Source organism: Danaus plexippus, assembly GCF_018135715.1.
Source record: "Danaus plexippus chromosome 22 unlocalized genomic scaffold, MEX_DaPlex mxdp_33, whole genome shotgun sequence".
Taxonomy (NCBI): Eukaryota; Metazoa; Arthropoda; class Insecta; order Lepidoptera; family Nymphalidae; genus Danaus; species Danaus plexippus.
The window spans coordinates 591,320-615,868 of record NW_026869856.1 but is presented as its reverse complement, the minus strand read 5'-3'; the positions used below and the strand labels follow the sequence as shown (position 1 = coordinate 615,868).

The window sequence follows — 24,549 nt, the reverse complement described above, 5'->3', positions numbered from 1 at the left end:
AAGTAATGGTTTTGATGTTAATTTGATAAAAAAATATTTGTGTGTTTTTTATACTTATGTTTTACTATTTAACAATAAAAGTTGAGAAACCCTGCCATACCATTGGTATATTTGAGATTATTAAAATCCCTTTCAATTGAAATTTACAAAATCAATTTATTTAATAACAGTTATTACAATAGCTCCGCTTCTAACCGAGAGCTCAAATTGTTTCTCGTTAAAATTATATTAAATTATAGATAAGTTGTACATATTTAGTAGATGTATATATATTGAATGAAATGACGAAGAGCTTAAAAAAAATTGTAATTTATTTTAGGGAGACGTTATTACTTTAGGTAACATTTTAATAATTGTAACTTTCAAAACAAGCATCGTGTGTTCATTGAACTATATTTTAAAAATTTTATCTGGAACGCATGTTTAAATTCTATTAGTATGGATGAATTTGGAATTATATCCTGACATTACTCATCTACAGATTTACGTGTTTTTATAAAAAAAAACATTCAAATATAGTTGTCAATGTCAGTATTGACAACTTAAAAATCACAGTAAGATGGTTATTAAAGGAGAATCGATTAAAATTTACCGACTGTAATCTACTCAACGTTCAACCAAAAAGTAGAGTACATTTTTAATGTTTAATACACCCGCTGTATACTTAGTCTTTTTATATTTCACACACGAAATTAATTCCGAGTACCGTTGCCAACAAATAAATATTAAACTATAATCTAAGTTACCCATATAATCAAAGGTTCAGATGTTTGGTGAAACTAAAACATATTTCATTAAATACTCTTCACAATAAATGGACTTAAAAGGGTATTTAAAGAAAATAATAATAATATTTTTTTGATTCTTTTGCTGACCTTACAAACTTGTGGGATATAAGCGGATAGCTTTAATTGTTTGGAACAGGACGAGCTTATCTAAAAAAAAACACACAGGCTTCTCGTAAAGTAGGATATTTTAATTTTAAAAGATTCAACGATGACATGTTTTCATACGTCATTAATGTTTATAAAGGTAAAATAGCTACAGATTAATAAAATATGAAAACTTCATTGCAGATGATGCCTATTTGATTTTTTTTTATTTATCTTTTATAAAAAAAACTTTTTACTGCATTACATTTTTATATTATAATAACACTACTGTGTTATTATGTAATAAATACAGGTTCGTATCTCACTACATATAGAAAATTAAGATTTTTCCGTTTGTAATCTTCCACATATTATTTTATTAAAGTTATTGTACGTAATTATGCAAAACAAACAGTAGGAATACTGAGGTTTCAATAGTTTTTTACAAGAGTATGCAATTATACTATAAAAATGTGTAAAAATAGAAAAAAAAAACTATTAAATATTAGATAAATTACACACAAAGGAAAAGCAGATCATAACACCTATGACGGCTATATTCAGTTGAAACTAATTTTCTTTTTATTATCCTTTAAGACGTAATTTACATATTTCTTAGCAGCAAAATCCAAACAACACCTATATACACGTTACATTTATTACTTCATTCGAATTTCAAATAAAGCTTTAACTAAAATAATGGATCCTTTTTGAATTCAATCTTTAGTCTATACCATAGACCACATCATTTTTTATACCAACTTAACTAACACATAATATAAAAAAAACTACTTTTACACAAAGCGATTACAGTATTTACATTTTTATGAATATTTAAAACAAATCAATATGAAGTAAAAATCAAATATATTTTGTTAAATTCTTATAGATATTTATTTAACCGTCAAAAAGGATTTTCTTTATCCAAGTTTTTATAAATTCATAGATAATAAAAGCTATTTAACCCATTTGAATGGAGATATCGTTATTTGAAGTTATCCCAATCTAGTATTTAATGTCTCTGTAAATAAATTTTTACTTATTTTAATATTATACTTCTCAATTTTTCTCAAAAAAAAAAAGACTCGCTTGAATTTTAAATAACTTTTTAATCATAAAGCTGTTGAAGTAGAAAATTGTAAAGTATCATTTAAAAAAATTGGCCCAATTTTTAACTATCAGCAATTATTGCGGCAGTAAATTAATATGACTTAAGTTTTTCTAGAGTAAGCTTACCCAGTTTTGGCAAATACCCAAGCTGTATAACCGTTGCAAACATTTTTATACGACCTCAAAATGGCGGCCAATTCTTTTCGCTTAATAAGCAATGTTTAAAGGGTTTATAGTAATAACTTTATAGTGACATATATAATTGAATATCATTCAATTTAAAATGTTTTAATTTAATTCTTACAGATAATATAAAGTGCTTGCTACCACTTTTAAATTGCCTAACTATAAAATTAAAAAAAAAATACTTTGACAATTGTTATTTGCTTCAATAAATACATTTCTAAATTTTATTGTCATAATACCAACCTTCCAAACAGATTTGTTTATGTGTGATAATCGATGCATTTCTCGTTATTTGGAATAGTTGAAAGGGAACCAAATATAGCCATTCGATTTTCTAAATTATTAATGGAGGTGGCAGCTGACTATTAACAGAGTATATAACTTAAGATCAAGCACATATTTCATTTTTCTACTTAATATAACTTAAAATAATATTTAACGCGGTTAATAAAATATATTTACATTATTACAACCATTCATATAATGATTATTTCAATTTAGGAATTATTTATTTATTGGCTGTTTCGTTCTCTAGATAAAAAATAGCTTTTTTTATATATGACAAATATAAACATTTTTAATTTTTTTTTTGCGAATTACAAAAGGTTATGCAATAAACATTAGATTTTTTTTTTTCTCAAATATGACTAATCTATTTTTCGTCATATTTAAATATATTTTACATAAAAATTTAAATTAACTGCCGTTTTATTCTGATAACAAGTTCAACTGAACGTTTTGTGGACGAACATAATATACTGTGTTATATATTTCTTTAATTGATTGAAACAAATTTTAATACTAAAGACTATAAATCATTGATATTGCGTAAAGACTATAATTTTAAAATATGTACTTATTGCATAAATTGTCATTGAGCATTTACGTAAAAGTAAATTTATTCATAGTAAAACGTCCGCCATCACCGGAACGTTCAATAGTATCGCGACCGAACGACGCCGGAGACCGGACACGGCGACGTTCGAAATTGGAATTGACGATCCAATAAGATGCATTCCTTTAAACGCAAACGCTTTGCAGAAAATTAATTTATTTTATTGCAATTAATAAATAATTGTACAACTTAAAGATACTTATAACTACATTATAAAATACACCTATTTTATTCATTATGTCAAGTAAGAAAATATATATATATGTATATAATTCAGAATTGTCATTTTTTATTTCATGGCTAAAATATCGATTATCGATAACAACAAGCACTTGTGATATAAGTTAATTCAGCAGTATTTTTTAATGTAATATATATGTGATAATTTTACTATAATACACTCTAGAATCTAAGCATCTCTTAAGCCGTCTATCAGGGGTTCTAAGTCAAATTCGCGTGACAAATTTGGCAACACTACAGATGGGTGACTCCGCTCGATACACGCGCGACCGTACGACGCCAGTACACTCAAATAGAACGGTCTTAGATATTATGCATGTTTACAATAAAAAAATATATATTATCTGTCTCTTAGTTTATATATATTTTTTACATATTGATGTTTGAAAATATAAAAAAACCCTGCGATGTGAATGTAATAATGAAGTTTTTAATCATGTCATACAAGTTTCTATGTACATATTCGTTTCGTTATATTTAATATTAATAAAATATTAAAATCAGAAACTGTTCCTCACTTTTGTGTCTGAATACACAGGCATTTCCTTATTCGTACAGATTTCGACTTACATCAGTCTTTTTATATTGCATTTTATTTTGGCGCGACGTCTCTTCCTTCGGTAAAGTGCGCACAGTTCTTCACTTCAAACAACTCAGCCCGTTTAGAACCTTGTCACTGCAAGCGCTCGACGATTGCTTTTATTACGTTTTACAAGCAATTTATGTCGATCCAAATAAATTATATAAATATAACAAGATGTCGCTGCTGTTGTCTCGTTAGAGTTCTTACCTAAACTCTTTAATTTTATCTTAGTTTGGGAACGCGTAACTCGTTACATAAAACAATTGAGTGTCGAAATAAAATCTTGATAAACTTTTACGATCAAAGCACCTCGTAACCATAAAAATGAATAACCATGCAAAATCTTTCATGAAATATTACAATTAATGGATCCACGTCTTAATAATACATAAAATCAAATAAAATATAGTTTAGTTTTTTAAGCAATTTATAATTTTTAGTTAATAAAATTGTAAATCAAAATGAATCGGGCCCACGTTATAATATTTACACATATTTTTATATTTAGGTAACCAAACCCAGCTTGTAGTTCTTTAGCTTTTTTGTATTTTCAGAATTCATGTTTGAAAGTGGAAAAAGTTATGACTACACTAGAAAAGAAGAGAAAAATTCAGCACATACTTCATTACTGAGAGCTCAAATATTGGTTCGAGTACTCATCGCTCGAACGAAAAAATCTTCCTTTGACGTAATTTTAATATACATAGGAATTATTTCAGAGCAAAACTGAATAAATATTTGTCAGTTTACAACCTTATGCATTCATTTCTTTATACAAGGTACATATATTCACCTCAAAAGCCTAATGTTCAATGGGTTAATTTCTTCAATTCATAACAGACTATATACAAAAAGTTTCAGAAATCAATGTAAGCAATATATATAATATAAGTAAATAAAAAATAAAAAAAAAACAATTTGAATTGTGTAACATTTTCATAAAGACGATTAAAACAAACATTTTCATGACTTCAAATTTTGTCTAAAATACTAGCGCCATCTATCGTTCGACACTACGTAAAACTTATTAACGCCATCTATCAAACGTTTAAAGAAAATTTCCTGTAAGACTTAAATTGATACACTGGGATTTTATAACCGTACCGATAACTTTGAACTAAAAGTTTTAATTATAGTGAGAACTAAACTTGTTTGAATTGTGATATTGATTTAAAACCAGGTAACGATATTCTTTATTGTTATTTGAAGATCTCTGTATTTTAATAAAAGTAAAAGATATAGTGTCCTAAATTTTAAATAAATATAATTTATTATCTGAATGTTTTAATAAATATGAGAATAAAAATATATAATTCATTATTATGAATAAAATTATTTTAACGTAGAAAAAACTTCATTATTGTCTTTAACTTCATTTAGTGAACGCATCCAAACACTTCTGCTCTCATTCGTTGAACCCCGTAAGGTTGGCAGTATAGTATTTTAATTTCAAACGGTTTTCGTTTGTGTAGTGTTTTCTAGCGTTTGTCAAATTTTATAAAACTTTTATGAAAGTGAAGTACTTTATTTCATTATGTCAATTTTTAGTGAATTGCTACCAAAACTAAATGAAATATCAAATGCGTTTACTAAAAATTTTAACGATGACCTCGAGGTAAAGATGTTTATCCTCAAAAATTATCATACACGATGTAGTATTTCGTGTCTTTTAAGTTTTAGCTGTAATTTCAATATGATGTGCTTAAATATAATACATTTTCTTTAATTTGTGTGAAAACATGGATTCTAGGCCGCATTCCTCTCATTGGATAAGTTAAAGGATGAATATCTGAATTCCAAGAGTAAAAGCCGCGATAAGTCTCAAAAGGATAAGAATCATACGACAATCCTTCAAAGTATACACGAGGACGAAGGTAAAACAAACAACAGTCTACCATAAATTTTAGTTTTAAACAAAACTTAACAATATTATTCACTTATCTAGCTCTAGAAGTTTATTCAACTATGTGATCACCCCTTGGCCCCTACTTGAAACGATCTAAATTTTTTAATATACCCAATTGAATTTACTACTAGTTTCATTGAGTTTTTGTCGAGTAACAGAAAGTAATATAACTTAGTTACTATAATTTGTCTCGTATCTATTACGTGATGTAGTGAGATTCCTCCATTACAACTTAAACATCGTGTAAATGAAACATTTTAACTAATATTTTCGATCGCTGCAAAATAATCGAAACGTCGGGAGTATGTAGTCTTAAAAATAATAAAATAACTCGTAGTAATGCGAAAACATTAGTTACATTTAAATGATTACATAAAGTTTTAGATCTCATTAAACAACGTTTTGTAAATTCTTATAATACCTAAGTTTCTTTGACGAACAAGTTACAAAAACGTTCTTTAAGTTGAATGTTAAATATTAAACAATCAACATTTTCATAACAAACATTACCCGAAGATGAAACACCGAAAGCTGATGAACCGTCAGATAACACGGAGCAGAGACCAAAGAAACGTAGCAAACATGAAGTGGAAGGTATGGAGAGTCCCGAAATTGAAAAACGACAGAAACGCAAGGCATCCGTTAAAGCTCAAAGCATTATTAGCAAACAAGTACGTATACAGATAATATTATTAACACTAGCTTTTATTAATAGCCTTTTCTAGTAAGAAGAAAACAAGTTTCTTAATATTGATTAATTCTTGATATATTATAATCAATTGATCTGTTCAGGTCAGAGGACAAGTCAGAATTTTTGATGGAAACATCATTGTGCTATCTCCAGATGTGGTATAACTTCAAATTAGTATCATGTCTGTATTAATATTAGAACTGTTACTACCTGTACCCGATAACGATTACATACAGACTGACTGTAAAGTGTGTATATATATATATTTGTGTAATAATTTAGCTCTACAATAGTTATATATGGTTAATCAGGGTCAACATATGTTGCACCATAATACATTCATATAATATCCATACATCCGTTTAAATCTTGGTAACCATTATTTTTTTTCATTAATGATAGAAGTTATTATACTGACAAATATCCTTAGTATGAGTTACAACTGTCAAACTGAACACACAGAGTTAGCTGTATCCTGTATATATGTTATCATATATAAGATTTTATGTATAATTTGGTACAGATTAATAGTCCAAGTAGAGTTCAAAAGTACAGCATCTCGAACATTTGGTAAAAACTATTCATATATTTAGTTAATTGAATATTTTTCTTATTACTCAATACAATTAATGTTATTCTAAGTTAGTTAAAATGATTCGATGGACGTTACAATACAGCAACATTCAGTACAAGCCGCTTAACATTCCATTGAAAAGAAATTTCATTGAGACGAGAAATAAGGAAATTATTATTATTATTATTTCATAATGTATTGACTTATTTTCAAAACAGACGAGTACACTTTGATGTTATATCTGAATTATATGTCAGAGGTCTGTTTGATAAGTCACTGAACACATCTGTATGCACCCTCTTCATTGAGGAGTATTCCAAGACTTTTTTATTTAAAACGAAGCATTTAATTTCTTTCTCAACACAATTAAATTACCGGCCGAGGTCGCTGTACAATCTAGTATCAATGAAACTATGGTTTTCTGTTGTTTTGCTTTTTTTTTTTATTTTGTGAGTACATAGTATATATATTTTTTTTATTTTAACAATGATAAGTCGCTGTACAGGAACCGAAACGTCGGGATTGGTTACAAAGTAATAAAAAAATTCGTAGTACTAAAACATTAGTTACGTCCAAATGAGTACACGCGAAAATCTTAGATATATATCTTATATATAATATTAACTAGTATAATATGAATATTCACATCATAAAAAACATTTTTTTTTTAGGTAAATGTAAATCTAACTGAGAAACTCCGTAGAGAGAACTCGACTCAGAAGCGCAGGCGCCGAAAAGACGACGACAAAGAAAACGACCCCGAACCGACGATACGGAGTACGTACGGTAACGATGACGTAACATAAATAGCGGGCGTTGAACCCGCGACTGCCGTAATACGCGTACAGTCGCGGCCCCGACTGAACCATCGCTCTCGGAACCGAGACAAATAAGTCAAATATTATAACTTTCAAAACATCTGCAAACCAAATGTACTAAACAATTCTCTCACGCTCTTAGATTTATGGTTCTTATAATAATGTTTGTTGATTCCAAAAATATTTAATTTTTTATTTTCATTTTATCTTACGCTTTACAAATTTTAAGAAAAGACTCTTTTACCTAAGCAGACGAGATGTGACCTCGTCTGCCCGTGATCACGGTCGCTGAAAAGTAACCGAAACGTCGGGAGTATGTAGTTTTTTACAAAAATAAAGCACGCCTAGTACATCCGAATAATATTAGTTTCCTCATAAAAATTGTTTTTGACCTCAGTAAAGAGCATGAGATAAATAAATACATCCCACGCCAGCTGACCCCTATGGGCCACTAACGCTATCTCACTCTGTCAAAGCGTTTTTCTCTATCTTCGTCACCTCTATTATTGTCATATTGAGAACACCTCTAAAACTCCTATAACTTTCTCAACCAATCAAGAAACGTAAAAACATCCCTTCTAAATGCAGTGACTTAGACAGTGAAAAACGAAATTAAATTTTGACAAAATTACAACCAGTCTACCGATAATTATAAATTTTCTTAATTACTTCAGTAAAAGAAGAGAAAATTTCACTCCCTCCCGAGCCAATAGATATCGAATCCGTGCCAGTTAATGTGGAAGTGAAGCAGGAGTTCAAAGAGGAAATAGCAATGCCGCCTCCGCCTGTACCGAGTAAGTTAAATATTTACCTACTACCGGATTAAGCAACAGTACGCGTTGCCTAACATTGGATGGGTGACCGAAGCGGAACTATCAAAAACTATCACACAGGACCGTTACTTATTGGAATAACCGTCATATTATATGAGACACGCGGATGTAACATTCAATAACACAAGAAGGTCAAAGCGCAGACTAAGAATGAAGAAAAATCGTTTATACAGAGTTTATTAGAAAAGACTACAGTTGACCACTTGCGTGTGACAGACACTTGTTTGGTTTTAAGATAAATAAAACTTTCATATAAACACCGCTATAACAATAGGTGCAATTTTATTGAGAACTCATTAAATATGCATTATACTGAACCGAAAAAAATTCCCAGAACCGCGCAGGAAGGTCGACAAACCGGAAGACGTTAGCGACGGAGACACAGACAGGAGACGTGCGACCCGGACCAGGAAACAGACGGACACCATGACGCCACAGACAGGTATGGCGACGACAACCAGACGAGATAGACATTGTAAACAACACGAATTACATTTGTTTATAGCTCGTATCACGCGTGCACATCACACGACTGGAATTTATCTTGCTTTCAGTCATTATTAGGACAGTATTCATCAGTTCATTCAGAATTGAGTTACTAGCACGGAATGTGATTTTAACGATGTTTTTTACAAAAAACCGACATTAATTAAGATTGTAAATTCGATATATTGCTAGGATTTTTAATTCTCGCGAATAGCTGGGTGAATACTGTAAATCAACCAATCATAATTCCTCATTAGCATCGGTTCTTAAACCGCACCTTCTGTACAAGTAATGAGTTATAGATAACGAATAGTGTTTCCTCAGCCGCGCGACCCGTCCGCTCGAGTCGTGCTAGACTCACAGAACAAGAAGACAGAGAAGGAAACAGGAGAACCAGGGGGAAGAAGGTGAGTGACCAATGACGCCAACGAAACAAGATAATTTTTATAAACAAACTCCCTTATTCAACTATATGATATTATTGCCATACATAAATTATATAAAAAATATTTTCAGGCTCAAGAAACATCAACCGTTGAGGCGGAAAAGGAAACTTCTGTCGAAAACGTAACCGGTTTGTACATGAACGTCACTAATATACTAACACGTACTTACGTAATTCAAATTATAATACACCCTGTACTCTCTTTTCATCTATTACCTTATGTGCGATATATATCAATATATGTATTATCCTGTATGCAATTTCGATTTGTTATATTTTTTTAAGAATTAAATATTATAAAATGATTATATGTTGTTACAGCGTCCCCGGCTGAGAAACCGCGGCCGAAACGTACGAGGAGAGCGAGAAAAGTTTCGTGAGTCTAGAAAATGTTTTATTAACTAATATATGTAAAAAAATTAACTTTTCACATTTCGAAACAACGACATATCATATATTCTTACCATAAGTCTGTTCGTACTAATTACACACGGAAAGTTTCGCGTGTTGCATTCATATATCACACTTGATAGTATCAATGTAGATGTATGTATTAAGAGACTGTAAGCGCTGCGTATTCAGTTTACTGATGCAGACCTGTCGTAAGAGTTCAAGTTATAGGTATCCGGTTGAATTATATTTGAGTATCAAATCCAAAGTAACAAAGCTTATTAAATGCTTATATTAAAATGTCACAACGATCTCTCAAATTTAACAGAAAATACTTTAAAATTTCAGTGAAAAACAAGAAAACGAAGATAAAATTGAAAACGACATTGAAAAAAAGGAAAGTGATTTGGAAATAAAACCAGTAGATACGTCAGACAGCGAGGCGCGGTCGCCCGTGCTGCAGACGATAGTGCCGAAGACGAAACTCAGGGTGCGCGAAGACTGCGGAGACGACGCAGACCAGCAGGGGCGGGGCGCGCGGGCCGCGGGCGAGCAGCCGGCCGAGGACGCGCGCGGCCTGGACTGCACCGTCACCATCAGCTGCCACATGGATGACACGGTCGTGGTGCCGCAGGCCGAGTGCCCGCGCGCGCCCGACACGCCCCCGGCGGCGGTGAGACGGCTTATATAATATATATATATAATATTCAGGTATGTATGTATGCGTGTCACTGAAGCCATACACAGCTGGACCGATTTGAATGAAGTTTTGCATACCTCTATGTTTATGGATGTTTTAAATTCACAAACCAGCCCGCCAGCTGGCGCTGTGGTCGCTGTGTAGGTTAGACTCCCGCATACTACGTGTACCGTTTCAATACACTCCTCATTGACTCCGACTCTGATGCCGTGGCGGTCGGAGCCGCTGGCAGTCACTAGTGTTGTATAATTTTAATCGATAATGTACATTGTGAAAAAAAAATAATCAATACGTAATTTTCCCAAAACAGTTGTCTGTTTATCTTGATATACTAGGATATTGTGATATTTTATTGTGCTGTGGTTACATGTTATATTAAATATAACCTTGTAGAGGAAAATGAACGAGACGGTGGTGCTAGACAAGCAGAACAGAACAGAAGACAAGCGGAACGACGGGATAATGAACGAAACAGTGGTGTTGGAGAAAGGTGACTATACACAAAGAACTTCTATAGTGAAATTATCTGAGTCTTAATCAAAACGGGATCTGGAACGGGTTACATCTGGAAGTTGTTGGAATGATGACGAATTTAAGCCGTATATATATTTGTTACTATTATAAAGGGATTATTCTCAATTCACCCAGATATCATGAGCAACGCATTTTAAACTAGTCGTTACAAGTTCAAAGCGCAGACACATGCGACTGTATATATAGTTTCAGATAAGGCTGCAGCTGAAACGGGCGACGACTCGCTCTTGACTGACGACGAATCGCTGGAAATGAAGACGCCGCCTAACAGACAGCTGCCGGAGCCCACGTTAGTATAACTAAGGAATTTCAATATAAAGTGTTACTAACGTAATAGGCCTAAGGCCTTTAGCCTTTAGTAACTTAACATATTTCTAGCTTCACATAGCCTTAAAACTATTGCGACGTTCAACACTTTTTTTCTATTTCCTTCGTCACTCTACGTTAATAATATCGTATGTGAATTTGTTTCATTGGAAAACTATAAACTGCCTGTGTTTAGTTCGACGTGAACTCGTGAATCATAGCTTGCAACAAAGTCCACCGAAAAATATAGTTTCTACTCTCTACATGTTAGACGTTTATTTTTCAGTTTTCCAGTTTTCAAATGAGTGCGATGCGACTGGAAAACAAACATTGTGACAAATATTATTTATTTAATACAATTATGTTTGAGAATTTAAATATATTTTTTATATATATTTTTTTTTCAGTTCCGCTGTAAAAGAGAAAGTGCAACAGTTTGAAGAAATGGCTACGAGAGTGACCCGCACTAAGACTAGAGCTATGACTAAAAAGGTATCTTTGTATACACTAGTCAATAAAGGAGCTTTTATTACGATTTTAACGCACAAACATTTAAAACACGCCCTGGCAGATATTCCTCGGTATTGGATTGACTGAATAAATATCTGAAAAAGACACTTAAGATTTTCGCGTGTACTCATTTTAATGAAACTAATATATGCGGATACTACGCGTTTCATCATGCAGTCATAATATAAGCAGTATCCGAGGAGCTTGTATTTATTTAAACATCCAGAAAACTATTAGGTATTTTATTAAATAATGTATTATAAATAGGCATACAATTATATATAAAATAAATCATTTATTTTTGTGTCATGTCTTAATTTTAATTACTTACCATAACAGATATATATTTGCTACCTAATATGTATATATTAGTATTCCTTATTGGCTGTCTTTAAGAGACGGCTGGTTACCGATAAAGTCACCCCGATAGTTCTATCTTGGTGTCAGATAATTTATATATTATTATTACTATTAAATTTGACATAAAATTTCAGGAGGTCCCAGTCGACCCAGACACTCAGACGCCGCCGGACAGGACGAGGCCGGTTATATCGACGGACACCCTCAGCAAGATGAACAACCTCATATTCAACGGAAAACCACCGCAGGTATTAATGTCCTTTAAATTTCTCAAAATTTAATGTTTTTCTATACCATTGGGGTTGGGGGCCGTGATATCAATCATCAGTCGCGGCCTCAACTTCTTTCTTGTAAATTTTATTATTTATTTATTTATTTATTTAAAAACCCTAGGTTAATTTTTATTATATTAACTATCAGTCTGTCAGAGTCTTATCAAAATCGCCCCAGCCGTATCATAATAAAGCCGGAACAGACAGAGACAGAATATATTAAGTGGTTATAGTATATGCACCACTTTATATGCGCTTAGTAAGAAATAACTATTCTTATATTTCAAACATGTTTCGTCAGATATCATCGTCGGCGTCGAAGCCTCGTTCTAACATCCCTATGAAGACTTCGGTAACAGCCTCCGCCTCTAAGATAAGTGTCGCCAGAGACGACGAGAGAAGAGAAAAAGAGGACGCGAGAAGGAAGAAGGAGGCGATGCTAGAGGCTAAGAAGGAGATGCAACGAAGGTATACATGTGCACTATAATATGTGATATATTAATTATATGTAAATCACATACACTACAAGCTAAGAGTATCGCGAGGGTTCATATAAATGAAACTAATATTTTTCGGTTATACTACGCGTATTTTACTATTTTAAAAACAACACACTAGGAATAAGTAGTGAATAAACTATTAGTGTTGTATACACTATATAACTTAACCATTATAGATAGAACCGCGCTACGCTTGAATATCTCATATCTTATGGCGCTACAAAACGAGTAATCTGTAGTAAGATTTATATCATAAATACGATTATGTACAGCCATGGAGATTTTATCAAGATGAGAATGACTATTACTTGTCGTAAAACTCCGTGTAGTTGTGATAAGGTCAAAACGATAGCATTGTGAATGAAGACGCGTGACAATAATGTTGTCAGCGATTGGCTAATATTGTTGTAATGCTGTATGAGCTGCACTCTGATCCCAACTTGAAATCCGCGGACGAAGCCGCGAGAGAAACTAGTGTTGAATCATTGTTGAGCGGAACTCATGACTATACTACGGAACAGCTGGTTACAGTGGAACTTATCATTACCTACAATTTATATTATGATATGCAGAAATTTAATGAGAAAATGTCAAATGTTTTCATTATATTTGTATTTCGTTTTCAATTCACGAATACTTTAAACAAAAGGTCAGATCGTTTATATTACCTGTATCAATGCACAGATAATATTAAAGTTTTTGAAGGCTTTGAAAAAAAAACCTCCGATTACCAAAAAGTTTTATTAATCCTACTAAGTCATTTAAAAAAGTCTAAAAAGAAAATTTTGCCTCGTATAGTAATCAAATAGTTATGGATACCATTTCGTATAATATTAATTTGAACTCTTTAATTCTTTCAGAAAGAGGGAAGAGAAAATGTCAGCGGCTGCAGCGGCTAGAACAGCGGCTGAGAACATGAGACGTGCAGCGCTTCAAGCGGCCGAGAAGGAAAGACGGGAGAGGCAGATACAGGCCGACCAGGGGAGGATGGATAGACTTAAAGAGGTCAGGTTTTATATAGGATGTAACCGCGATATATATATATATATATATATATATTATATATATATATATTGGTTTTTCACAAGATAGATAAAAAAACAAATATCAAAATCGGTTCATAAACGACGAAGTTACCGGCGAACAACCAGTTAAAAAAAGAAGCATATATACGGACAAATAAAGAAACCTCCTTTTTGTAGTCGGTTAAAAATACTTTAAATCTGTAAATAAAGATATCTATGAATCTCGCGAGCATTCATTCAAATCAAAGTAATATTTTAAGATGTACTACTCGTTTTTCTTATTATTTTGAACTACATACTGCCGACGTTTCGGTTGCTTTGCTAAGATTTTCATCTCGTCCGCCTGTGATCACGGTTGCTGCAAACAAACCGAAACGTCGGCAGTACGGAGCTCAAAATAAAAACGAGTAATTCATTCGGAAATATTACTTGATTTAAACCTGTAATTAAATTTGAAAATGAATTTTTGTATATTTTCTTTAGCGAAACACAAATGTATGGAATCAATTTTGTTGTTTGTGCAAGTGAGAATGTGTTGTATGCCTACTGGGCGACTGCGAACTTCCTCATAGACCAACAAACAAGGATGCTCAACGTATACTCTATTCAAAAATTTATTTTAAACAATCAACCATATAGAATATTATCTAACCAGGTCGAGAAGAAAAAGTTGGAGCAAGCACGTAAGGCTGCCGAGACAGAGGAACGGAGGAAGCTAGAGGAAGCTGCACGAGCCAGTAGACTGCAGAACGAACAAAGGAAAGTCGAGGAGGCTAGGAGGAGGCAGCTGGAGGAGGAAAAGATGTAAGTAGGAAGGAGGGAATAAGCTAGGCTAGGGCTGTGTACATTGGGGAATACTCAAAGGAGGTTCAACCTGATTAATATATAGGATCTTAAAATTAATCTATTAACAAATATTGATGGTATTTTATTCATTAAAGTAATATTTGTGTGCAATTATTGAAACTTACTATCAAGAAGCAGAGTAACTTCAAATATATAAACATAACAAAATGAACACAAACAGTATACAATACTCCCTAAACACAGCATGAAGAAGGAAGCAGCTCAAATGCAGAAAGAGATAGAGCGGAGACAACGAGAATTCATGGAGAGAATGAAGATGAAGAAATTAGAGGGAGACAGAACACCCAACAAGATGGCGGCCATAGAGCCCGTGTACATGCAGGACGGCTTCCAACACCTCAACTCCGATGAAGAAGAACCCCCGGAGAGACCACCACCAGTATGGAGCACCTCCAAGGTAATGTCTTAACGCGGATCAATATATATTGGACTTTGAAATGTTCTTTATCTCTAAAAAGAATCATAAGGAATCTTTATAATATAAAAATTGAATGGTAATTCTATATTTAGAATTGTATTTAACCAAATTAGTGATGTGTAGCACTTCAGGAAGTGTTATGTAAAGTATGTATTTATTATATATCTATGACATCCTTTTTTTCAGGTTTTATTCACAGAAACAAACAGAGGTCACAGATAATTTGTATATACTTAGCTTATTTTTTATTTATATATAATACTGTTCTCAGAATCGTCGCATTCAACTGTCGATCCAGTCCCGTATCAGCCAGCATCACATCGACCGTCTCTTCTCAGTGAGGGAGCACACTCCGGACCTAAGGGAGATCTTCCCTAACATAGAGCGAGCCCGCCTCAAGAGAACGTCCTCCGCCGTTTGGAGGACACCGCCCAGGCTGGCCACGCTGGACGAGTGAGGCAGACACGTCATACAACACACGCGCACACAGAAACACACGTGGACAATACAAAACAAACATACAGTACAGTAGCCGTGGCATGCTTCATAGGTTGTCTACCATTTGTTTTGCCGCTCACCGCCTACCGCGCCGCAGTCCGCGCCGCTCGTAGCTGTGGCCACACCGTTACGCAATATACAAACACAACCCTTTACACTGACACACACACATACATACACATGGTTGTACAATACACACATACGCACAAGCTTCTACAATACACGCACACACTAAACTTGGACAAGACACACACAAGTACAATAAACGTGAATGTATTTTGATAAGCGCATCATCGCCAGTGCCACACTAACACTATAGCAAGAAACTACTTACTTCTGGACTAAACTATAACTAATGTATATCTTCTAAATAAACTCGCTCATGTACACATCCATTGTTACCAAGTACTCAATAGCCAGTCCCACGCCCGACTTAGAAAAAGGTAGTGACGATGAGCTTAGTTTAGTTCAGAAGGTCGCTGTTTTTGGTTTAGAATAAAAGGCTATGGTATCACTATATATAAGAGAGACAATCTCTGACTGACAATGTATGTCGCTACATTACAGATGATCGTACCTGGCTGTGGTCGCAGCCCGCAGGCGCCGCCGTACTCGACGGTCCCCGGTCACACTGTGTGTGTTTGTCTGTTAGTTCCATGTTACATTATAACCCGTCACCCACAGCGTGGTGTATCGTTAGATAGCGTATTATGTATTGTAATGTACTTTGTAGATAATGAGATGTCATCGTTTATCGAGAAGTAGATTTAGTGTGTCCGTTTGTTAATTCCTCTGTGTACCTGTAAATAAGTAGCGTCGCTGAAATTTTGTAATGGCTTTTTGAAAACATTATATGAGTATAGCTAACTAATACCGCTGATAAATATTATCAGTGTCAGAAGTCGCCCTGTGTGTGACAAAGTAACAGATCGCGGCTCAACATATGCCTGTAATATATCAATGAGACATTAACAACTAAACGAGTTGTATTTTTTGTTGGGCTCTGTTATTAGTTGTTACTAATGGTACAGATTTAGTTATGGGTATTGGCTATGGAAGGGAGAAAAAATTTATAATATATAACAATAAAATCAACTTGAATACGTCGATGTTCTGTTATATGGAGAGCGTATTGAATATAATCTATTATTACAACCTTCTTTAAGTAATTAAAACCTCCTTAGTTTAAATTTAAAAAAAAAATTAATGCAATAATTCGGATCATGTCATATAGGTTTACAAGTTATTTATACAGATGTCGCTTCGTATTGTTATTTAGATTTAATTGCATGTTAGTGTAAGAGGGGAGTGAACCCTCGCACAGGAAGACATTATCTGTGGAGGGTTGAGAGTGTTCAATATGAAGTGCTCGAGACACGCGCGCTCAGATCTTTATCATGTTATACAGGATGTTTTAAATTAGACAGCCATTAATTATGTAATAAATATTAATTTTGTACCATTCTGTTGATTTTTATTTGTTTGATTATTCAACGAAAATTGTTTGAGAGATTCGACATTATAGTTCTGTTTTGCGAGTTCACATCGCCTGACTAAAATCAGATAAATGAAACTAATGTTATTCGGATATACTAGGCGTGCTTTATTTTTGTAAAAAAACTACATACTCCCGAGGTTTCGGTTACTTTTCAGCGACCGTGATCACGGGCAGATAGATGTGATGTGACGGTCGCTGAAAAGTAACCGAAACGTCGGGAGTAGGTAGTTTTTTAACAAAAAATAAAGCACGCGTAGTATATCCGAATAATATTAGTTTCATTTAAATGCATAAAACAAAGCAGTCGTAAGCAAAGCGGCGCCAACGATAGCCAGTGATAAAATATACTAAAAACAAAAGGCTGGTAAGGCTGAGGCTTGCCTTTTGGAAGACTAAGTTACAAGTTGCCATGTCGGGTGTAACATTAATTATATGTTTTTAATTTCACTAACTTAATAAAGAATTTAACAAATTACAGAAATATATTTTTTCATATACATCACTAGAATATTATTAACGGCAAAAAACAATGATTATAAAAAAATGTTTTAGTTAGCGGTTCATGGTAGAACTTTAAGTTTGTAACGTCAAACTAACTATAGGGAGTTTCTAGTTGTTTATTAAACCTACTTTGATACCATGATGTCCAAAGTTTAATATATAAAGAATTAAATACCCTGAATTCCTTATTACAATGCAAGTCTGTGATATGTTTAAATAACAGCTGTCAACTTAAGTATCGCTAAACGTTAGTCACGTGACTGTCCTCGGATAATTCAATGAAACAAAATAATATGTCTAACCATAATTTATTACACCATACATGAGCCACGGAATCGAATGTGTTGACATTATGAAGATTCACACTAGTTGAGTGCGGCTGCACCGGAAATGATCTCGATCAGCTCTCTGGTGATGACGGCCTGCCGAGTACGGTTGAAGGTCAGGGTCAACTTGTCGATCATCTCTCCGGCGTTCTTGGACGCGTTATCCATGGCTGTCATACGTGATGACTGTTCAGAACACGCTCCCTCCTTCAGAGCGTAGAAAAGCATGGAAGCCAGCGAGAATTCCATGTAGGATTGAAGCACATCGGAGTCCAAGGAGTCGTATACGGCCAATTTCGGTGCGCTCTCAATAGCCTTCTTACTGAAAACCGGCAAATCAGCTTGGGAGTACGAAACGACAGATCTGAACTTGTTGTAGATGATCTTCCCCGATCCGAAGTCATATCCCGAGTTCATAACAGCGTTGGCTAATTTGGCAGCATCCAAGAAAGTGGGAGGCAAACGACCGATCTGGGAAAAAATATTTTATAGTTATGTCGTTAAAATTAATATGTCCGGCTAAAACTTTAATTAAAATTAATGGAACGCTTCAATAATATCAATGAGAAAAAATTGCTTGTTGTGCTTTACTTTTATTTAAGAGCTAACTTATATATAGCTAATTAACTGGTCAAAGTAATTTTAATTTCAGGCAGTTATGATTATGATTTATGAAATTATATGATGGAAAGAAATAAAAAATATGTACAAAGCAAAATTGCACTGAACTACTGATATCTCTAAATCTATAAGTTTAAATCTATAAATTAACCAAATTCAAGACATTTTGTTTTTCACTCAAAGTCCCATGAAAATTTATTTTACCTCGTTAGCCACAGTAATGATATGCTTTCCATACAATCTCTGTAATATTCCCCTTGACTTATCACCAACACAGATGACACGAATGTTGTCAGCATCAGGCTCGGACAGTCTGTTCCTGATGACTTTGGACACTCCGGTGTGAACCGCTCCACACAGACCTTGAGATAAATACCAAATATTAAAACATTTCCATCTAAATCTTAAAAAATCTATTAAATTATTACGTAATTAACTAATATATGAACAATATTTCGAAAGTATTGGTTTATATCCTACCTCTATCAGAGGTGATAGCTATGTAAAGCTGTTTCGGTTCGTCTTCCGGAGCGGAAACCTGAAATTTTAAACAAATAACTTAATACTTTTTGGACTTGAAGAAATTTGTGACCTTTGTCAGTATACTTAAAATTTGTAGCAACATGCTTTAAAAATACATATAAACCACCCATTATACATGTAAGGAATAGTTTTACAATTAAAGCCTATTTGAGTTTCTTTTCCATAGGATTAACCAAGTTTTCACTTATTATAAGTAGTATGTCTACTTGACAAATATAAAAAGATCCTATCACACTCCACTGCTTGATTGGGATAGGGGTCTAAGTAGGATTGTCGCCTAATTACCTCAGCTTTCTCATAGAATTGGGAGGCACCTTCTCCATAAGGACGAGCAGCCTTCAAGTCACGTTCAGCACGAGTGTATCTGAAATTAAATGAAGTCCATATTACTCCACTTACTTGTGTGTACATGGAAGTAATGATATACATTTACACTCATTTATCCTACAATAACTAATTTTTATTCAAAATCATAATTTAAAATCTCTTATGTCATATTTGTAAAGGCGTCATACAATAATATAAGCACATTTCAGAGGTATATCATAAGTGTCTAGGTCTAGCCGAAACTGTAACCGTACAATGCAGCTAAACACTAAAATAATGAGTGAAAAAAAGGGCATCTCTTAATATATTATAAATCCTATTTCTTATTTGCAATTTTAAGTTTACATAAGGTTATATGGAACACAAATTATATGGAATTTTTGATTAATTTATCCAAACATTATTTTAACAAAATGCCTTTGAATTATTGTATTGAAAACTAACTGGCTGTATGAATGAAGCAACTGTCGCCCGGCTTAAATCAGGGAATTAAGCATTCTGTATATTATTTTAACTTCATATTGAGACAAACATACTGCATAGTGGATATTCTTAGGACTGTTTCTGACTCTGCCGTTAAAAAAATATATATAAGGAAGCTACCGACGTTTATTAATTTCTGTAATAATATTTTTACAATCAATGTAGCTAGTACTTGATTCATATATTAAGGCCTTCATGATAAAATCAAAGAAAGAAATTGTATATAATATTTTATTGTATAGAAAAAAAATGGTTCCTTATTTGAATATATTGTAATTAAGTGTGTTGTTAATAATTTAGTGAATTCTTATAATAAAATTTACTTAGTTTATATTTATAATGGTAAATTCTTTCATTAATAACTTTCGTCTGTGTACAAACTGCACAGTATATTAAATCTGTTATGCAGAATGGAGCATATGTAATGGAAGACTATGTTATTATGTCATAATGAAATTTTTAATATTTTGTATGTAAGTTTCATATTGATACTTTTTATGTATGGTAAAAATACATTTTCCTTGTTATACTGTTTCATTGCCTATTTCTTCTTATTTAAATTATAAAATATGTAAAAAGTTTAAGATCCCACATAGGTGATAATTTAAGAACAAAATTATGTTGTTCCACAAATGCCTAACATAAAAATAAACATAGACATACTATCAATAATTATGACAATGAAACATTTTCCTTTTTTAAATTAATTAACAAGTCTTCATTCAAAGATCAGTATTCCAAAATTGAATTACTTTTTTTACTTTTATGATTACAACTGGCCAGTACTTTTTAAATTTTTATTCTTTACTTACTTCGCAGCTGACACCATCTTCATTGATTGGGTGATCTTTTGGATGTTCTTAACAGATTTCAAACGGATAGAAATGGCTTTCAGAGTAGCCATGTTTCTGTTTTGCTGCTGGTTGACCACCATGGTCACTTGGGTACAGACACCCGGTGCGAAACGGCCCAACATTTTAGCAACTCTGAAAACAATTACACACAAAATCAGATGATAGGATTCAGGTTATGTCGGTAGGAAAGTTATGTAAGAATGCGATCACCGCCGCCCCTTAATAATTATCAGTTTAGCCAGAAAATAAATACGCGGTCCTTATTCACACTGTGAAAATGATTTATAGAATTATTATAAGCACTTGTACTAACTTTTTTAAGACTTTTTCTATTTAAATAATCTATGCCAGCCGACGAAAATGTCGCTGGTCGGAAGGACGACGACGTTCGTTCTTACAGGGATGCCAGTACAAAAAACTTTAATATATATATATATAACTCAAATCTAGAATTACAAGTACTTTTAAAGTGCAAGATATGTTTCTTAAATTTGATTTTTCCTGAAGTTTCCTTTTTTTAAATAAACCTGGTAACTTTTTCAAGTCCAAGACCGGATTTATTTTCAATATCCATAGTAAAACCTATTCCACTAAGCTTTGAGATTTTTTAACAATAATATACCACGAAAACTAAATTAAGTGATTGGTATCCTGTATTTGAAAACACCTCTTGTCGATGAATTTTTCATGTAATACTTTTTTTTATTTTTTTTTATTGACTTACTTGACACACAAAAAACGAAACCATTTTGATTTCATAATGAGATCTAAAACTTTCGCGAGTTTTATTCATTTAAATGAAACTAATAATTTTCGGATATACAACGTGCTTTCTTTTTTATTTTTTTTGTTTAAACTACATACTCCTGACGTTTCGGTTACTTTTCAGCAACCTTGATCACGGGCAGACGAGATGTGCCCTCATAGTAGTAGTTATGTAGTTATTGTAGTATATCCGAAAAATACTGAGTTTCAATTTGATTTCAGTTTACTAATTTCTGAAATCAAAATTATAAAAAATTTACTGCATTAAATGTTGATAATTTTCATGTTATATAGCCCACTATCTTCTGGTTCCTCTTACGTTATTTTTTCGGCAAAAAAGAAAAAACTGTTAATTTATTCGAAATAATAATAATGAAAAAGAATTTTGTTACAAATTTTACAAATTACACTCCGAAGTTCTTTCTGAGGTAATGTCTCGCAGTCATTTTGACATTTTATGTTAGGTGTCAAACAATGAATCATATATTATTAAGTATTCAATAATATTGCCTTATTCCGTAGCTTAAAAGAACATCTTCACTTTAAAATTGTGTTCTGTTTTTGTTATTGTACAGTTAGTGCCTTAGATTTCTTTAAAAATGCCAGCACCAGATGAAAATAAACATGTTAAACCAGAACAAGTTGAAGTTCCAGTGCGAGAAATATCTCAAACTGATCATTTGAATAAAAAACTTTTGACTTCGCTTTTTAAAAGGATGGAAGAAGACAGTAATTCTACTCTATCAAGAATGTTGGAACCAGAAGATACAGAAAATAATGATGAATGGAAAGATTGATATGAAATATAGTTGGGGTCTAATTAAAAATTCTATAACGTTTACACGCGTGAAGTGTAATAATATTATTGTAATATTTGTATGACTATATAAATAAATAACTTACGGTATACCTGTGTATTTTGATATGAAATGTTCTTCAAGAAAATTACCATATTTAGTGAGTGAATGCTAGTTTTTGAATTAAATTTATCTTACATATAGACACGTAGAGGAACTTATTTAACATAAAATATTATGAAATGCAGGTAAGAATAATGATTCGCGTCTTATTATAAATAATATTTCTAATATCCAAACTTTTAATTGCAGCAAAACTTAATTGATTTAAGATTATTCTTTTTAACTCTTAAACTATTGTTTGTAAAATTAAATACCAATTTTTTTTGTGTTAAGAGAATAAATTCTTCAGTTTGCCATTCATACTTGTCAATTTTATCATGTATGCAGTATCAAAAATTGCCAAAGAATGCTTCCCAAGACACCAAATCAAAATTACTTTCTTTTAAGATTATGAAAGAAAATGCCCTTTATGTGATACTCGCCAAGAAACCAATGGAAAGAAAAAAAGCAGTAAATTAAACCACAGTTTAATTTTGTATTATCAAATCTGGGTGTCCATTCATTGGAATGTGCTAATTTGTTGATTTTATAAGCATTAGATGAGAGTTAACCACAATCTTTGTTGGAAGAAAGGAAACAGAAATCTTTGATAGTCCTAATATTAAATCTAAGACAAAACTCGACTATTTCACTTGTTAGAAGGGATCTACTAAGCATAAATGTTATAGACATGTGACTAGTAAACAAGATCTAGTACTTTCGCGAGTATTCATTTAAATAAAACTAATATTCTCGGATTACTACGCGTGAGTATTCCATCGTCGCTTAATGTGGGTAGTTGGTTATTGTCTGTCCTTGAATTCTAATTCTGAAGTGACCTTCTCTCGCCTTCGAAGAATTTTCTTGATTGAATTATGTCGGGCTATGTAGGGCGGGTTGAATACCGAAATATATATAGGAGGGGATGTATTTTCACCAAAGGATACATTGATATAAGAGCTGTTTTTTCCACTTTATCAGTCATTATTATCTCATTAGGGCCGCTCCTAACTATAAAGCCGTTCACAGTTTGTTCTTGGTCTCATTTCGGTCTGGTAAAGTCGTATCATGTTCACATTATACAATCTGACTCAGTTCACGATTCAGTCTGGAACTGTCAATAATCAAAGTCGGGTGTATAGTATGTGGCATGTGGCTTGTAGATAATTATTATAATACTTGCAGTGAAAAAATCATTAAACTTTTCGACTAAAGAATTAGCAATCATAGCTCTTCTTCTTGATGAAGAAGATAATATTATTAAGAAAAGAAGAAACCAGAAAGCAACGAGAAGAATGTTTAGTCAATTTTATCGCTCAGGATTACTTTAACTACAATTCAAATACAATTAAAAATTCATTAAAAGTAAAATATACTTGAAGCATTGAAGTTAATTGCATGTCATGTCATTATCGCTCAGCGGGTGACAGCTGACAGCTGACTGAACCCGAGACAAGATCCACACTATCGGTACAAGTGACAGGTTCGATCTCGCTCAAAGAACAATTTCTTCGAACCTGATCGGGATTGGAGCGGAACTTGACTGTTAGGGATGGTACGAATGCACACATATATTTTTCACTTCATAATATTTTATCAAACCAAGATTGGATCGAGAACGAGCTGTGAACGCCTTTATAGTGCGAGGGTAGGACAATACGTCTCATCACACTTCCCAGCTTACTAAAATAAATCATAAATAAAAGTCATTGA

At 32.9% G+C, this 24,549-nt stretch overlaps 2 protein-coding genes across 3 annotated transcripts; one reads left to right on the top strand and one right to left on the bottom strand.

Annotated features, from left to right (window-relative positions):
* The first annotated feature begins 5,334 nt into the window (after positions 1 to 5,334).
* Positions 5,335 to 17,483, top strand: LOC116773419 (uncharacterized abhydrolase domain-containing protein DDB_G0269086). Of its 2 annotated transcripts, XM_061528871.1 has the most exons (20): positions 5,335 to 5,501; positions 5,637 to 5,760; positions 6,309 to 6,463; positions 7,729 to 7,834; positions 8,550 to 8,669; positions 9,043 to 9,150; positions 9,519 to 9,601; positions 9,711 to 9,768; positions 9,961 to 10,015; positions 10,378 to 10,702; positions 11,123 to 11,219; positions 11,450 to 11,552; positions 11,977 to 12,061; positions 12,574 to 12,687; positions 13,013 to 13,179; positions 14,072 to 14,216; positions 14,892 to 15,040; positions 15,287 to 15,500; positions 15,793 to 15,974; positions 16,587 to 17,483. In XM_061528871.1, exons 1-20 carry the CDS (start codon positions 5,421 to 5,423, stop codon positions 16,588 to 16,590), a joined length of 2,475 nt encoding a protein of 824 aa, XP_061384855.1. In that variant the 5' UTR covers positions 5,335 to 5,420; the 3' UTR covers positions 16,591 to 17,483. The 2 variants fall into 2 exon arrangements, with proteins under 2 accessions (XP_061384855.1, XP_061384856.1); XM_061528872.1 differs by lacking the exon at positions 16,587 to 17,483 and having other exon boundaries at positions 15,793 to 15,978.
* Positions 17,484 to 18,310: 827 nt separating this feature from the next.
* On the bottom strand, positions 18,311 to 21,591 carry LOC116773562 (ATP synthase subunit gamma, mitochondrial). The gene is made up of 6 exons (XM_061528852.1): positions 21,486 to 21,591; positions 21,131 to 21,304; positions 19,794 to 19,872; positions 19,446 to 19,503; positions 19,170 to 19,327; positions 18,311 to 18,815 (listed from the first exon to the last, which is right to left on the bottom strand). The coding sequence occupies exons 2-6, from the start codon at positions 21,292 to 21,294 to the stop codon at positions 18,384 to 18,386; spliced, it is 891 nt and encodes a 296-aa protein (XP_061384836.1). The 5' UTR covers positions 21,295 to 21,304; positions 21,486 to 21,591; the 3' UTR covers positions 18,311 to 18,383.
* Positions 21,592 to 24,549: the final 2,958 nt, after the last annotated feature.

Bases quoted from the DNA above. Each gene is read 5' to 3' on its own strand.
- LOC116773419 (XM_061528871.1), top strand. From the start codon at position 5,421: ATGTCAATTTTTAGTGAATTGCTACCAAAACTAAATGAAATATCAAAT. The intron at 5,502-5,636 runs GTAAAGATGTTT...CATGGATTCTAG, and splicing joins ATTTTAACGATGACCTCGAG to GCCGCATTCCTCTCATTGGA. The intron at 7,835-8,549 runs GTACGTACGGTA...TAATTACTTCAG, and splicing joins CCCCGAACCGACGATACGGA to TAAAAGAAGAGAAAATTTCA.
- LOC116773562 (XM_061528852.1), bottom strand. From the start codon at position 21,294: ATGTTGGGCCGTTTCGCACCGGGTGTCTGTACCCAAGTGACCATGGTG. The intron at 19,873-21,130 runs GTAAGTAAAGAA...ATTTAATTTCAG, and splicing joins AAGATGGTGTCAGCTGCGAA to ATACACTCGTGCTGAACGTG. The intron at 19,328-19,445 runs GTAGGATATAAA...ATTTATCTCAAG, and splicing joins AGCTATCACCTCTGATAGAG to GTCTGTGTGGAGCGGTTCAC.